The sequence below is a fragment of the Schistocerca piceifrons genome, chromosome 2 (genome assembly GCF_021461385.2).
Source record: "Schistocerca piceifrons isolate TAMUIC-IGC-003096 chromosome 2, iqSchPice1.1, whole genome shotgun sequence".
Classification (NCBI taxonomy): Eukaryota; Metazoa; Arthropoda; class Insecta; order Orthoptera; family Acrididae; genus Schistocerca; species Schistocerca piceifrons.
In genome coordinates, this window is record NC_060139.1 from 334,798,764 (window position 1) to 334,813,450 (window position 14,687).

Consider the following 14,687-nt stretch of genomic DNA (forward strand, 5'->3'; position numbering starts at 1 on the left):
GCAGAAGAAGATCCCTGTGGAATATAATACCCTGGACCATGTTGATGCTAACTGAAACATCCCCCAACTTGTCACAAGCGAGCAACCTCCGTGACTGGGCATAGGATGCTGTTTTGATGAGAACTGAACCAAAGCGCATTTTGGATAAGCCCTCCACCTCCCCGAACTTGTCCTCTATATGCTCCACAAAAAACTGAGGCTTGGTCAGAATAAATGATTCACCATCAACTCGCGTACAGATGAGGTACCGGGATGAATAATCTCCACTGCCTTCTTTAGCTATACATTCCTCCCATGGAGTGGCCAGGGAGGGAAATGATCTTGGATCGTATTGCTTGCCGTTGAGGTTAGACCTCGATCGCTTAGAGACTGCTGGTGGAGGCCCACCAGCGAGAAATGATGTACCACGCTTCATTGCGGGTCATCCGCCCTGATGCCACCTACTCCGACCAGGGGCTCTCCCCACGGATGCCACCCAGCCACAGCAAAGACCACCTGGCAGGATGGCCTTTGCCGGGAGTCCTGATGCCCCAGAGGGATAGGCATCTACTCCTCGGCATACGTGGGGAGGTAGCAGCTCAGGCATCAGCAGTGCAATCCCTGTGTAGTCAGGTGGCTACCACCAAGAGGGTACAGGACAACCCCACCACAACGGACTGGCTACTGTGCTGGATGTCAGGTGTCGAATATCCATGTATATCACGAAGGCAAAGATCGAAGTGCACAATGGAGGGAATGTATGCTACCCGGAACACACTGCAGCTGATGTGGCTGGATGCTCGGTGTAAGTCCAACTCCATGACAATATCTGGTGTGCCAGATCTTACGGCAAGATGGATATAGAATGCACCACGTAAGGCGTCCTTCCCCAAATGGTACGCACTAACGGAAAATTGTGAAATGGAGGGGTCAAACCCCTTAGGGGACCATCACATTAAAGGCCAAAACAGTTGAGACTCCTTTTAGACGCCTCTTACGACAGGCAGGAATACCGCGTGCCTATTCTTACCCCCGAATCCGCAGCGGGGCATTTGTCTAAAACAAAGAAAATAAATTGGGTTCCTAATGAGGTACTGTAATTTAGTTCACACACACACACACACACACACACACACACACACACACACAATTCAAAATATCCACTCAATCACTGCTATGGTCAAACTACTATATATGATGTCAAATACACAACTTTTTTCTATACTGCAGTAGGTGAAATCAGGGAATGGTTGTGGCAATGAAGAATACAGCACATGGCTTGGATACAAAGTGATTTAAAAAAGACGGGTGTGGGAGACGAATAAAGACTGGGACATAATTTTAGAGACATGGAACATGCTCTGATAGTGGAGGGGTGTGGCACTGCATTGGCCATGTTATTTTTAAGAAAATGTTCCATCATTCACCTTAAGCATGTGGTATGCATTAACAGAGTACAACTACAGAATTCTCCCACATAATATTGCAATTATAAGATAAATTAGAATGACTACAAGAGATACAGGAGGTACATATAATACAGACATTATGAAAGACATCTTGAAGATCTACTCATTTTTAATATATGCTCATATTAACCTCAGTGGTTTCCTTTCAATGCAGACCTTCTGTGCAACATCCTTGAGGAAACCAGCTGGCGATTCCTGAACCACATGCTGGACTCTAAGACGTGTTTTCAGGTACTCCACAAATCGCTTTAGAAAGGCAACAAAGTGCTCAGCATTTCGAATGTTTCCCGGCACTACCTCTGTAAAGATATTTATTATTCTCAATTAGACAGTTTATCACTTTAATGTTTTTCTGAGAAACACCAATGAATCAGAGTTCCTGGGCAATGCTCTTTAACCCCTTAATGCCGACTGTCATGAATTCACATCATACCAATGCTGTGCTAATAACTGGAAGGTTTGCTGTTTTTAAATGCCAGTGGCGGCACATCCTGATTCTTCATGAAGCTACCAATGCTTATGACAAGGGCTGCATTCTCATGAGTGTTTCGAGTATCTCCAAAGCACCAAGATGTTTTATTTTTATCTTTCACCTAGAAATTTATTCAGGCATTAAGGGGTTAATTCTAGATATTATAAGACATGCTTATTACAATTCAGGTTTTCCTTTGTGACATACACAACACTGCAAAAACAGAAGAGTAATATTTTAAGCATCACATACAAACTGTCATTAACTTTGTGATGTCTCCATACAGTAATAACTAATAATAAACAAGATAAAAACTACAGCTAATAAATGAACACACAAAATAGGAGGCAGAATTCATACAATATGGGACTACATCAGTAAAGATAAACAATCTCTTTTTACCATTCCGTTTATACATTTTCTGTGCTCACCTATCACCATTTATAAATAGTTCATATGTAAGTGGTATTTCATTTTTTTCTTTGACTTTATTAATGCATAAAGAATCAACTCCTTGAAAGAACCTCAAAAAATTAATTGAATTAAAACATTGTCAATTAATTTCAAAAATGTTTAAGTGGACTGCAAAAATTTCCAAATTGCATCATGGTTCGGAGTTCATGTTTGACTGTGGGTCCCCTATGACTGACCAGTTACGTCAATTAAAAGGTCAGATGAAAGCAATGTCATAACACCTCCAACAGGACCAGGCCTAGCAAAATACTGTGGTAATCAAAACCAACCTTTACACTGAAACTGCTTTATCTTACATCAGTTTGACAGCTACACAATATTAAATATGAGTGCATCAGTTAAATTCTATTATTCTGTAATAATACAAAAGTGATGTTAAGGTCATTGCAAGTGGATAATAAAAATAAAGTTGGCTAGGATGTGGCAAGAAATTGGCCACATCTACTTTTATGGAACCGTTGGGGCATTTATCTGACTTGATATAGCAAAATGTTAATTGGGATGTGTCACGCAGTGATTTGTGATAGTTAATTCAAAAAGTGCCTTCGGCATTGAGGCACCTTGACAAGTCACAGAAAAAAGTTTTAATAATGGAAACCAAGGCTGGAATAATGACAATATCATAAAAGCATAGATTGCTACTCACCATATAGCAGTGGTGTCGAGTCGCGCATAGGCACAACAAAAAGCCTGTTGAGCTAGTAAGCTATCAGCTGAAAAGGCCTCCATCGGAATTAGACAAAACACACACACACACACACACACACACAATCACTGGCTCTAGCTGCTAAGAAAGAAAGAAAGAGAGAGAGAGAGAGAGAGAAAGAGAAAGAGAGAGAGAGAGAGAGAGAGAGAGAGAGAGATCTAACTCCAATTAAAGCTTTTTTGACTGAAAGCTTACTTGTTTGACAGTCTATTTGTTGTTGCTAACTGCAACTCAGCATCTCCACTATATGGTGAAAGCAATCTATCCCTTTCATAATATTGACAACATAATGTAAATGGATAGATAAAACATTTACTCACCAAGCAGCAGCAGGAGAACACACAAACAAAAAGATTTAACTTTTACAAGCTTTCGGAGCCAGTGGGTCCTACTTCTGGCAGAAGTGTTGAAGGGGGAGGAAGACGGGTGAAGGAAAAGGACTGGAGAGGTTTAGGGAAAGGGGTACAGTTCAGAAAAGTCACTCAGAACCCCAGGTCAGGGGGACTTACCAGATGTGCTGAGAAGGAAATAATACAATAATATTGTCACTTTTAAAAATGGATAACACACTGTCACGAGAGATTCAGCAAGTGTTTAAAATATTTATTGTAACAGTATCAGTTGCAAACATTTCCACATGAGAACTATTTTCGATCACATTTTATGATCATCTTCAGTTCTAAACATAAAACATTATTAAGTAACTATTTCTGCAGATAATATAGATGGGAAATATTTAAAACTTAATTCTTTTTAAGTGGTTTTGAGTAAGTAGATGATACAAACTGACAATCAAGAGTTGTGAAAAGTCAAAATTCTTTAAAAAGAACATAGCTGAACCTTTAAAATAAAGGAAACAGTACAATAGCGCACTTGTGACAACATCTTTTGGCATTAGCATTTTCCTATACCCGCTATGTACCATAAAGACCCATACATAATTGATTACGAGTTGGGAAGGGGGGGAAAATAAGATGGGGAGAGGAAACGAACTGATATTGTGCAGTAATGCACCTAACATTAATAAATGAAACACCTCGGTAAAATTTACAATTACGTTAAAGTGACTACACCGAGTTTTCATGAGAAGGCGTCTGAGGTATATTACGCTTTTGTTCTCTGAGATCAGTCCGCCTGTGCCCAAGTCTCCAGTCAGTGCGGTGAGCTGCTAAGGTATTCTTCTCCTACCAGTGATTATGTCATCAAAATTCTTAAGTAAGTCAAATTCTTGAAGTCACACTGGACATTAAGTATTTTATCCAGGCTGTCTGTCACCAAAATTTTTGAGGTACATAAAATTCTTGAAGTCACATTGGAGATGGAGTAGTTTATCTGGTTCTTTCAGGTGATTCCCATATATTTCTAGTTCTTACAAGATGTTCAAAAAATGTCTCTTAGGTGTTGTTTGTAAGATTTCAAGATGTGTCTCTATTGGTCCTACCAAATGTTTAGTTTCAATCACATGGTGACAGATACAATAACACAACAGTTTCAGACAACTGGATCAGGAACAGGCTTTTGCATAAGTGAAACTCCTTGTTTTTAGCTAAAACACGATACAAATTAGGTTGTAAATATATAGCTTTTAGTGTGTATATGATTATGTGCAACGAATGTCATTAACAGTACACAGGTCTGACTGACAGAACTTTTGAGACTTGGTTTAAAGAACACACTGTAGTCTCAGGGCGTATACACGGACAAGGAAAAAAAGAAATTCCCAGATTTTTCCCATATCTCCCAGTTAAAAATAAACTTTCTCCCAGATGAAAATATACTTTTTCCATGTTAAGTGACAGAATACTCTTCCTTGGCCCTGTAAAACTCGTCAATCCTTTGAATATTTATGGTTTTATACACAGACATAGAATTTCCCGGCACTTTAGAAAACAAAACTCAGGGGGGAAAAACACGTTTTGAAAGACCTTTGATGTGCAGCTACATGTACGCTGCATTTTTTCTTATTATGAAGGTATAAATTTGAATTCCACCAAACACTATATGTCACTTTACGAAGCATTGAAATCGAGATAGCTCACGTCACGTGATCTCGCCAGCTGATGACAGCATAAGACACATGATGTAGTCAGCCAATAGCAAGATCACTCTTAAGTAGCGTGAACACACAAATAAGGAAAGTTAATGGTTTAAATTAATATACATCGTATTCACATATAATATTGGTCTCGAAGATTAATAAGCTGGAAGAGAAGCTAAGCTTCAACATATAATATTGATCTTTTTTGCGCTTGTTACACTTTAAGATACATCACACAAATGTGCCAGTAAATTTTGAGTAACAATGTAAATGTCTGATCTTCTGGGCTCGAAATTCTTCTAAATGGTCCTTCTCAAAGAGTTGATTTTTAAATGAGAGTCAAACGCTTTGTGATTTAAGAAATTCATCGTACATTCTCGCACATAGTTCATCTTGTGTAAAAGGAAATTTGTTTTGAATGTAATGCTTTTCAAACCACCATTCACAGTATTTTCCTGTGACCTGTTAGAAATAGGTTCATTTCAGCAGTTGCAAGACACCACCAGATAACAGGCATCACCGTGCTTGCGCAGCTACGATGATGCAGGAAGCCCATATGTCCGTATGTGTAAAACATTAAAAGACCTAACATTATGTCATAAAAGAAACAAGACATCAGAGGATACTTCAAGAGCATTGGAATTTCGTGAACCATACTAAAATGCATAATTCGGCTTACAGTGCACATTCGTATGTTCAGGTTCGGATGTAAATTTTCTTGGAGTACCAGTACTGTATTATCTCATGTTTGGTTTTTTATTATGGCATAATGCCATACGTGCACTTCAAATGCAGTGAACAGTTGAAACTAGCCAATAATGTGAAATTAAACACTTCGTTTCAAATAAACTGTCTGCCTCAGTGGAAAGGATTAATAAAAGCCGAATCTCTTTAGCAAACTGACAAAAATAACTTCATTGTTCTGTAAGGCGATTAATGCTTGACTGCCAGAAAGGTGGAAATAAAATCTGAAACTAACAACATATTTTAGCCTTCCGTAATTATGTGAATGTATTTTAATTCACTTGATAGCTCCTGGCCACAGACAACCCACCTCCCCACCACACCTCAGACTGCTCTGTGCATCAGCCCCGAGTCTACGATATTTCTGAACCAGGGCAATACTAGGTAGCGGCACCCAGCCACACTTCTGTAACCAGAAGCAACTGTGCATGTAACCAGAAGCAACTGCTTAAACAAATCTAATTTAAACAGTTGTCACATCACACTCATCGGAGGCAATTTGTTGTTATGAAGCACTGCACAGTCTTTCTAAAGCCTTTGACACACTGCTGTTGGCAGACGCTTGTAGAAGCACTGTGTTTTGTTGTTGTATATGAAGCTTTTCCTTTGCAACTTAAGTTTTATTTTCATTTTCTTTTTTCTCTCGTTCATGTTTTGTTGCTGCAGTATTATTCTGCAGTACCGGGCTACAGTAATATCCTTTGTTAGAGTATTGTTTCTTACCAGCCAAAATCAAAAATTTAACTGAAAACTGAAACAATGAAAAATTCCCAGAATTCTAAACAATTCCCAGGTTTTTCCTGGTTTTCTCCCAGATGAAAAAATTCCCTGGTTTTTCCTGGATCTCCCGGATCGTATACACTCTGGGTCTGAATTAAGACAGCATTCGGAGATCTATTAACATATACACACACACACACACACACACACACACACACACACACACACACACACACACCTAACATGTTTCAGAAAGAATTATCTGAAACCATTTGACTACCAAGACTTCAATATTGAAACAAGGGTATGCTTGTCAACAGACAATTATCTGTTCTCAATGCACAGTACAAATGGGCCAAACTTTACAAACTTGTCCACATCACAGTGCAGATTTTGGTATAGCGTATCTGGCTAGTTGGAGGCAGCCAATGTAAGGATGGTACTTGGTAGTCATAAATAGTTGTTAACCAGGTATCTTTATGGCATGGACATATGAACTAATCACATTTTGTGAACAGCCTTTCCTTCACATTCTGCTTCTGCTGCACAAGACATTTTTGTTATTGAATATCTTAAAAATGTATTAATACACAGCTAATTAACATCTGATAAACTGAAATACTATTAATTATTTCTTCTGAAAGATGAAATCTACATTGTGATGGCAAGATTGATCTATAACATAGCCCAAGGTGTAGGTTGGATTGGAATGTGAGTCTTGTTGAGAGTTGGTGAAGACAATGAATGTGAATATTAAATCTAAGTTAAATGGAGCTCAAATTGTAGAATAGGTTGAAAGGTGACAATTTGTCTGTGAGTTGGCAAAGTCAACAAAGGTGAATATAAAATTTTGATTGTTGTGACTGACTGATCGGTAGTGAAGCTGATAGTTCTGTTTTTAATTATTTTCTGTTTACTTGAATTCACAGACCACCAGCAGTACACAAATATGAATAAAAGAAACGCTAAAGGATGGAAAATGAAAACTCAGTATTAAATTATTTATTAAGCGTTTGTGGTTATTTGACCCTATGTAAAAAAGTTTAAGTTCAATTTGATCCCATTCTAGCATGTGGTATACTGTATTATAAAGTTGTTATATTAAATACTTGAACATTTCTCTGGTGAGCGAAACAAAATCATCCCACCACATCACAAACTATACAAATAAGCTGTACTGCTATCATAACTTTCTGCAACAACTTGCGACAGGCATTGCCAATATACACTTCAAGGTTAGAGTGTGAAAATTCCGTCTAAAGTTTTACTTTAGAACATCTCTGTGCACCTAAGCAACTGTCTCTCTTCTTATCCTCCCTGTAGCACATCATCACAGTTATGAAATAACTCACTAGTCTTCACATTTCTATGCAACTCCTGTAACTTTTAAACAATATTTTCCTCTTTTCATATTTGAAATCAACACCTCTATTTTTCATTTTTGATATTTATGAAAATATCTGTATTTGTATCTTACATACCAACAAAGTGTTTGAAACAGATTTTGTCAGAAAGTGCCAAAGCTCTCTCTTCCATTAGTAGATGGTTATGCAGAGGGGAGCTGTGTTGGATCTGAGTTGTTAAAATCATCTAATTGTGCTACTATGCGCATCTTTACTCAAACAATGGAGACTTCAGGTAGGAATATCAACAAGGTAGGAAAAGATAGATTCTCACTTACTGTAAAGAAGACATGATAAGACACTCACCTATAGCTTTCGGCCACAGCCTTCATCAGTAAAGAGACACACACACACACACACACACACACACACACACACACACACACACACACACACACACACACACACACACAAAAAAGCAGGCACACCTCATGCACACATGATCACTAACTCCAGCATCTTGGGCAGGAATGTAGAAATTAAGAGTTGCTGATCTGAGAGGTATATAATGAAATGAACTGAAAACAATGCTACATTTAAAATTGAAGATTTTATCACTGAACTTTTCCAGTTCATACTTAATATGACAATGATTCAAGGAAATGTTTTCCATACAAAAGTTATATGATGAATGTGAAAAATATTCTGATTAGTCAAGGCAAATTATGGTACACACTAAAGAGCCGAAATATTATGAGCACTGTCCATGTTCAAATGTCACCCATGGCACTGTGGGCACATGATGTGGTAAGGAAAGTATATAAGCAGAGCAGAGACAAATGGTATACCATTGTAGTGACGCTACAGGTCACAAATGGGGAAAGTCTCTAACAAGTAACTTTGAGAAAGGGCAGACTGTTTTGGCCTGATACATGAGAATGAGCATGTGAAAATCAGCGAAGCTGGTCTACTGTTTACATGTTTCTGCTGAGATCTATGGAAACTGGTTGAAGAGACAATTAGGCAACAAGACGCTGGACAGATGCGCAAAACTATAGACCTATATCTCTTACGTCGATCTCTTGTAGAATTTTAGAACATGTTTTTTGCTCGCGTATCATGTCATTTCTGGAAACCCAGAATCTACTATGTAGGAATCAACATGGATTCCAGAAACAGCGATCGTGTGAGACCCAACTCGCCTTATATTATATACAGGCTCCCAGGTAGATGCTATTTTTCTTGACTTCCGGAAGGCGTTCGATACAGTTCCGCACTGTCGCCTGATAAACAAAGTAAGAGCCTACGGAATATCAGACCAGCTGTGTGGCTGGATTGAAGAGTTTTTAGCAAACAGAACACAGCATGTTGTTATCAATGGAGAGACGTCTACAGACGTTAAAGTAACCTCTGGCGTGCCACAGGGGAGTGTTATGGGACCATTGCTTTTCACAATATATATAAATGACTTAGTAGATAGTGTCGGAAGTTCCATGCGGCTTTTCGCGGATGATGCTGTAGTATACAGAGAAGTTGCAGCATTAGAAAATTGTAGCGAAATGCAGGAAGATCTGCAGCGGATAGGCACTTGGTGCAGGGAGTGGCAACTGACCCTTAACATAGACAAATGTAATGTATTGCGAATACATAGAAAGAAGGATCCTTTATTGTATGATTATATGATAGCGGAACAAACACTGGTAGCAGTTACTTCTGTAAAATATCTGGGAGTATGCGTGCGGAACGATTTGAAGTGGAATGATCATATAAAATTAATTGTTGGTAAGGCGGGGTACCAGGTTGAGATTCATTGGGAGAGTGCTTAGAAAATGTAACCCATCAACAAAGGAGGTGGCTTACAAAACACTCGTTCGACCTATACTTGAGTATTGCTCATCAGTGTGGGATCCGTACCAGATCGGTCTGACGGAGGAGATAGAGAAGATCCAAAGAAGAGCGGCGCGTTTCGTCACAGGGTTATTTGGTAACCGTGATAGCGTTACGGAGATGTTTAATAAACTCAAGTGGCAGACTCTGCAAGAGAGGCGCTCTGCATCGCGGTGTAGCTTGCTCGCCAGGTTTCGAAAGGGTGCGTTTCTGGATGAGGTATCGAATATATTGCTTCCCCCTACTTATACCTCCCGAGGAGATCACGAATGTAAAATTAGAGAGATTAGAGCACGCACGGAGGCTTTCAGACAGTCGTTCTTCCCGCGAACCATACGCGACTGGAACAGGAAAGGGAGGTAATGACAGTGGCACGTAAAGTGCCCTCCGCCACACACCGTTGGGTGGCTTGCGGAGTATCAATGTAGATGTAGATGTAGACATTCACACCTCATGACAGAATGTGGACATCAGAGGCTTTCCACTGTGTAAAGCAGAACAGACAGAGATCAGTAGCTCATCAGCTAACAGAGTGCAATGCTAGGACAGGCACAAGTGTTTCGAAGCACACAGTTCAGTGTCCATTATTGAACATGAGGTTCTGCGGGTAAAAACATCTCTATATTCCCATCAACAGATCCACTTGTAGTGAGTATGGGACTGTCGAGACTGGAAATGCATTGCTCAATAAGATGAATGACTATTTTTGTTACATATGTAGTATACAGATACACCATTATCTGGTCAAACTGTTATTCAAAACATGCACCACTCCATGGATGCAGACTTATGGATGCAGTATTACGCTAGGAGGCACATTCGCCTGTTCTTCTATGGGACCTGTTGTTGTAACGTAGTAATCAAAAGCATAATGACAGCTGTGGAGTGAGCATTATTGTGGACCACCTGCATCCATTCATGCCTGATGTCTTCCCCAACAATGACTGTACGTTCTAGCATGATAACTGTCTTTGTCACAGGGTCTGAACCCAAGAGAACATAGGTGGGAGAGTACTCCCTTGTCCACAAACCACAGACTTGTAATTTACAGGAATAGAATGACCTGTGTGTAAATGTCTGGCACCACACAGATCTGGAAACATATGAAGGACTTGTTGAATTCATGCCACATAGTGTGTACCAAAGGTGAACTAACACACTATTACGCACATGGTCATAACGTTTTGGCTCATCAGTGTATGTCCATCTAACAATACAAAGTCTTCAATTCAAAATTATTTACTACTAGGTCACACGGTTTGATAAGCAATACTTTCACAGAAAAAAATATTGCTCAGCAGAAATTTCCCGCCAAACGAATGATTTTGCTGATGTTTAATTTCACTGGATGTGTGAGAAATGGCATCAACCAAAATTCAAAGCTGGGCTATTCAAAACTCCCATTTTTATAGTGTCAGGACTGTTTATGTACTACAATGAACATGTGCTTCTGGATGAGCAAAATTTTCTGTTCTGACTGTTTATCAAGCTGCAACGATGGAACAAAATTAAGTAACTTGAATGTTGTCAAGAAATGCCTGGAAACATCAACTGCAGTATGACCGTTTCTTCTTATGCAATTTCTGCAGTTTTAGCACACACAAAATATATGATCATATAGGAAAAACTTGATCATTGCTTTCTGCGCATTTTTACACAGAATCAATGACAGCACTGATCCTCTCAAAAAGTTAAGTGAATTCTGCAACACAGTTTCAATTTTTTCAAGTTAACCCAGTTGAACCAGAAGAGAATCTCTATATTTTCCAGTCTCAAATGGAATCGCATTTCCAAATAAACCAGTATTATTCTTCTCAGTAATATGACAAAAAACAACTACACTATATTCAAATAAATGACTTGCAAACACTGTTTAGCAATGAAACCATACAGCTATTGAGTAAACAATATGCCTGCCAGCAACAAACATGTCTTATGACACTGACTTTTTCGATCATTCCATAGTACTAATTTTTCTCACTTTTGGAATATGACAACAGGTTCTGGTTATTATGCAATTTCGATAGCTCCAAGAGAATCATCAAAATCTCATAAAAGACCTAAACTTTTTGTACTATGTAACCAATATAATTCTATTTATGCCATTCTCTACTGACTGATGTTCATACCACCTGCCTACGCTGCTGCTGCGCTAAAGTCAATTTGTGCAATGCTGTTCTGTCCTACATAGAATGTCTGCAGACAAACAAAGATAACACAGTTGCAATATTTAGAGTTGTTTCTACCAGACAACTTCACAAAACTAAGAGTACATTTCAACTCATGACATTCTAATTTTCATATTCTCAATATCTCACCATGAAGAACTTCATCTGGTAAAACAGGATTAGCAAGGACAATATCCGTCTCACGGGCAAGATTAGCATCCCGCAATCCTTCAACCAATCTCTGGTACTCTTCCTTCAGTTTTTGAGCATCATCTTCCTTCATTCTGGAAAACAGTAACGTACATCAATATGACTCCTCATTTATAAGAAATAGGAATACTTTCTTTCACAGCTGATTTTGTTACAGTATTTGCTAAATACAACTTTAATTATTAAAATCCAGATGTTACCATGCCTACATCTGCGCCTGGCTCGAGTCTCATAATCAGCCACAGAACTGGTTTAAATTTATTTCTGCTTGAAAAGTTCTGCATCAAGTAATAAGAATGTTGATCTTACTCAGCAATAGTACGTTCCAGCAGCTGGATGTTGGCAGTACTCCTGTCTACAATTCTCCTTGTTATCTTCACACTCATTGAGTCAATACAAACATTATCTGAAAATGGAACAACATGACAACTATCACTGCCCCCTCATTTTATTGTGCAGTTTATTTACACTGTATTTTATTTTTGAAATATTTAATTTAATGTTATTAATGAACACACATCATTGCCAAATGTACAGTGTATGGACACATTGAATTTTCGAACACTACTTTATTACTTTTAAAAGTACACAAAATAAATATTGGAAGAATAGAAACAGTGCAATACTCTTCAGTTCTTTATAGACATACATAAGCAGCAATGAATTTAGTATCAAAATAATTTTTTCCATTTCTAAACGGGACATGAACCAGGATTTTAGATAAAGTGTGTACTGTAATTATTCATGGAATAGTTAGCAGCCACAAAACATTCATCACTTTCTTTTATTATTGTTTACGAATTTGGCCTGCTATGGACTGCATACAACTTAAGACTTATGGTGTTTCTTTTTCTTCCGTTCTTCCCAGTACTACTTCATTTTCTCGCCAACTGCTCGTCTCTGCTCATCTGTCCACACTCTCTTGGGTCAAGGTTTTGGCTGATCTTCTTCATAGTTTGCGTTTTCTATCAGTAGCCTGAAGTGATTCCTGTCACGTATTATTTCTTCTGTAACACCTATTTTGTTGGCATCTTTCTTTACTGCTTTTATCCATCCTACAGTTTTTTTCAGCTTATTAACGTAATTAAAAATTTTCTTTTTAATCCGTGTTTCTTCCATTCTTTTTAAATGTCCCTAAAATTTTAGCCGTCTCTTCCTCATTGTATCTGTGATCTTTTCTGTATTTTTGTACAAGTCTTCATCTCTCCTTTTAATCCACCTGTTTTCCTTGTTTTTCTCAGGACCTAGAATTTTTCTTAGTATTTTTCCCTCTCTTTTTCCTAGTTCTCTTAATTCGCCTTTCTTATTCAATGTTAGGCACGTTGCTTGTGTCATAACAACTGAAATATAATGTCTTACCTTTGCTTGTATGGATATTGATTTCTTATTGTAGTAGTTTTGTGTTAATTTATATGCAAATTCTAACTTTTTTATTCTTTCTTTATTTCTTGCGTTATCCAGTCCATTGGCTTGGATACACTCCCCAAGGTATTTGAATCTATCAACACCTCATTTTTCCATACTTTGTTTTCATAAACCTTTCTGTATTATGTTTGTGTTCTATATACTCAGTTTTTTCATAGGATATTTTTAGCCCAGTCTTTTCAGCAATCTCTTGTAACAGATCAAGCATAACTGTTGTGTCTGTTCAGTTTTCAGTTATCAATGCCATACCATCCGCAAAGGCTAAGCATTTCACTTCAAATTTGTTCTTTCCTTAGCCCATGCTTATACGCTTTGTGATTATGTTGTTTAATGTGCTTTCCCATGTTTTTACTATTTTATCTAAAACCAAGTTATCATATTTTATATATAAAGAAATCTAGGCAATAACCAACATCAGTTTAAAAGGAAACAGAAGTCACCAATATGTCTAAAACCATCCAGGGGAGGTTAGCTTGGGAGGAACATAAAGAGTGTGTGTGTGTGTGTGTGTGTGTGTGTGTGTGTGTGTGTGTGTGTGTGTGGTGTGTGTGTGTGTGTGTGTGTGGGGGGGGGGGGGGGGGGGGGGGGGGGAAGGAGCCAAAAGCTAATTTGTCACTATAATTGGTACTGGAAACAAGGTTATACAAATATCGCTGTGGCACACAAGACCTTGTGTTGAACAGCATTGTTTTTGTAAAATGAAGAAACTGCACAACAGTTGCCAAATTCTACAGATTAAATCTGCGCTAGCGACCAGATACATACAGTCTGCCAACACGAAGTCTTAGTGCTGAGATTTTTTTTGTAGGGTTTCACTGTTTTCCACGTGATGTGTTACTAGCCCAATCTGGAGGACCAGAATTCTCTGTAGGTGTTTGTTCTCCTATTCAATATGTTCCAGTTTTAAAGGATTGAAACAATCCAGAATGAGATTTTCACTCTGCAGCGGAGTGTGTGCTGATATGAAACTTCCTGGCAGATTAAAACTGTGTGCCCGACCGAGACTCGAACTCGGGACCTTTGAAACAATGCTCTTATTTACCTCCCAACAT

The 14,687-nt window shown here is 38.4% G+C and overlaps 1 protein-coding gene across 1 annotated transcript in view; it reads right to left on the reverse strand.

The window, feature by feature from the left end:
- The window catches only part of LOC124777316 (general transcription and DNA repair factor IIH helicase subunit XPD), a 59,281-nt gene that overhangs the window by 33,421 nt on the left and 11,173 nt on the right, over positions 1-14,687 (reverse strand). The window contains exons 6-8 of the mRNA XM_047252671.1: positions 12,520-12,616; positions 12,151-12,284; positions 1,579-1,747 (exon numbers count right to left, since the gene is read on the reverse strand). Coding sequence (XP_047108627.1) covers positions 1,579-1,747; positions 12,151-12,284; positions 12,520-12,616 — 400 coding nt within the window. The remainder of the gene's footprint in view (positions 1-1,578; positions 1,748-12,150; positions 12,285-12,519; positions 12,617-14,687) is intronic.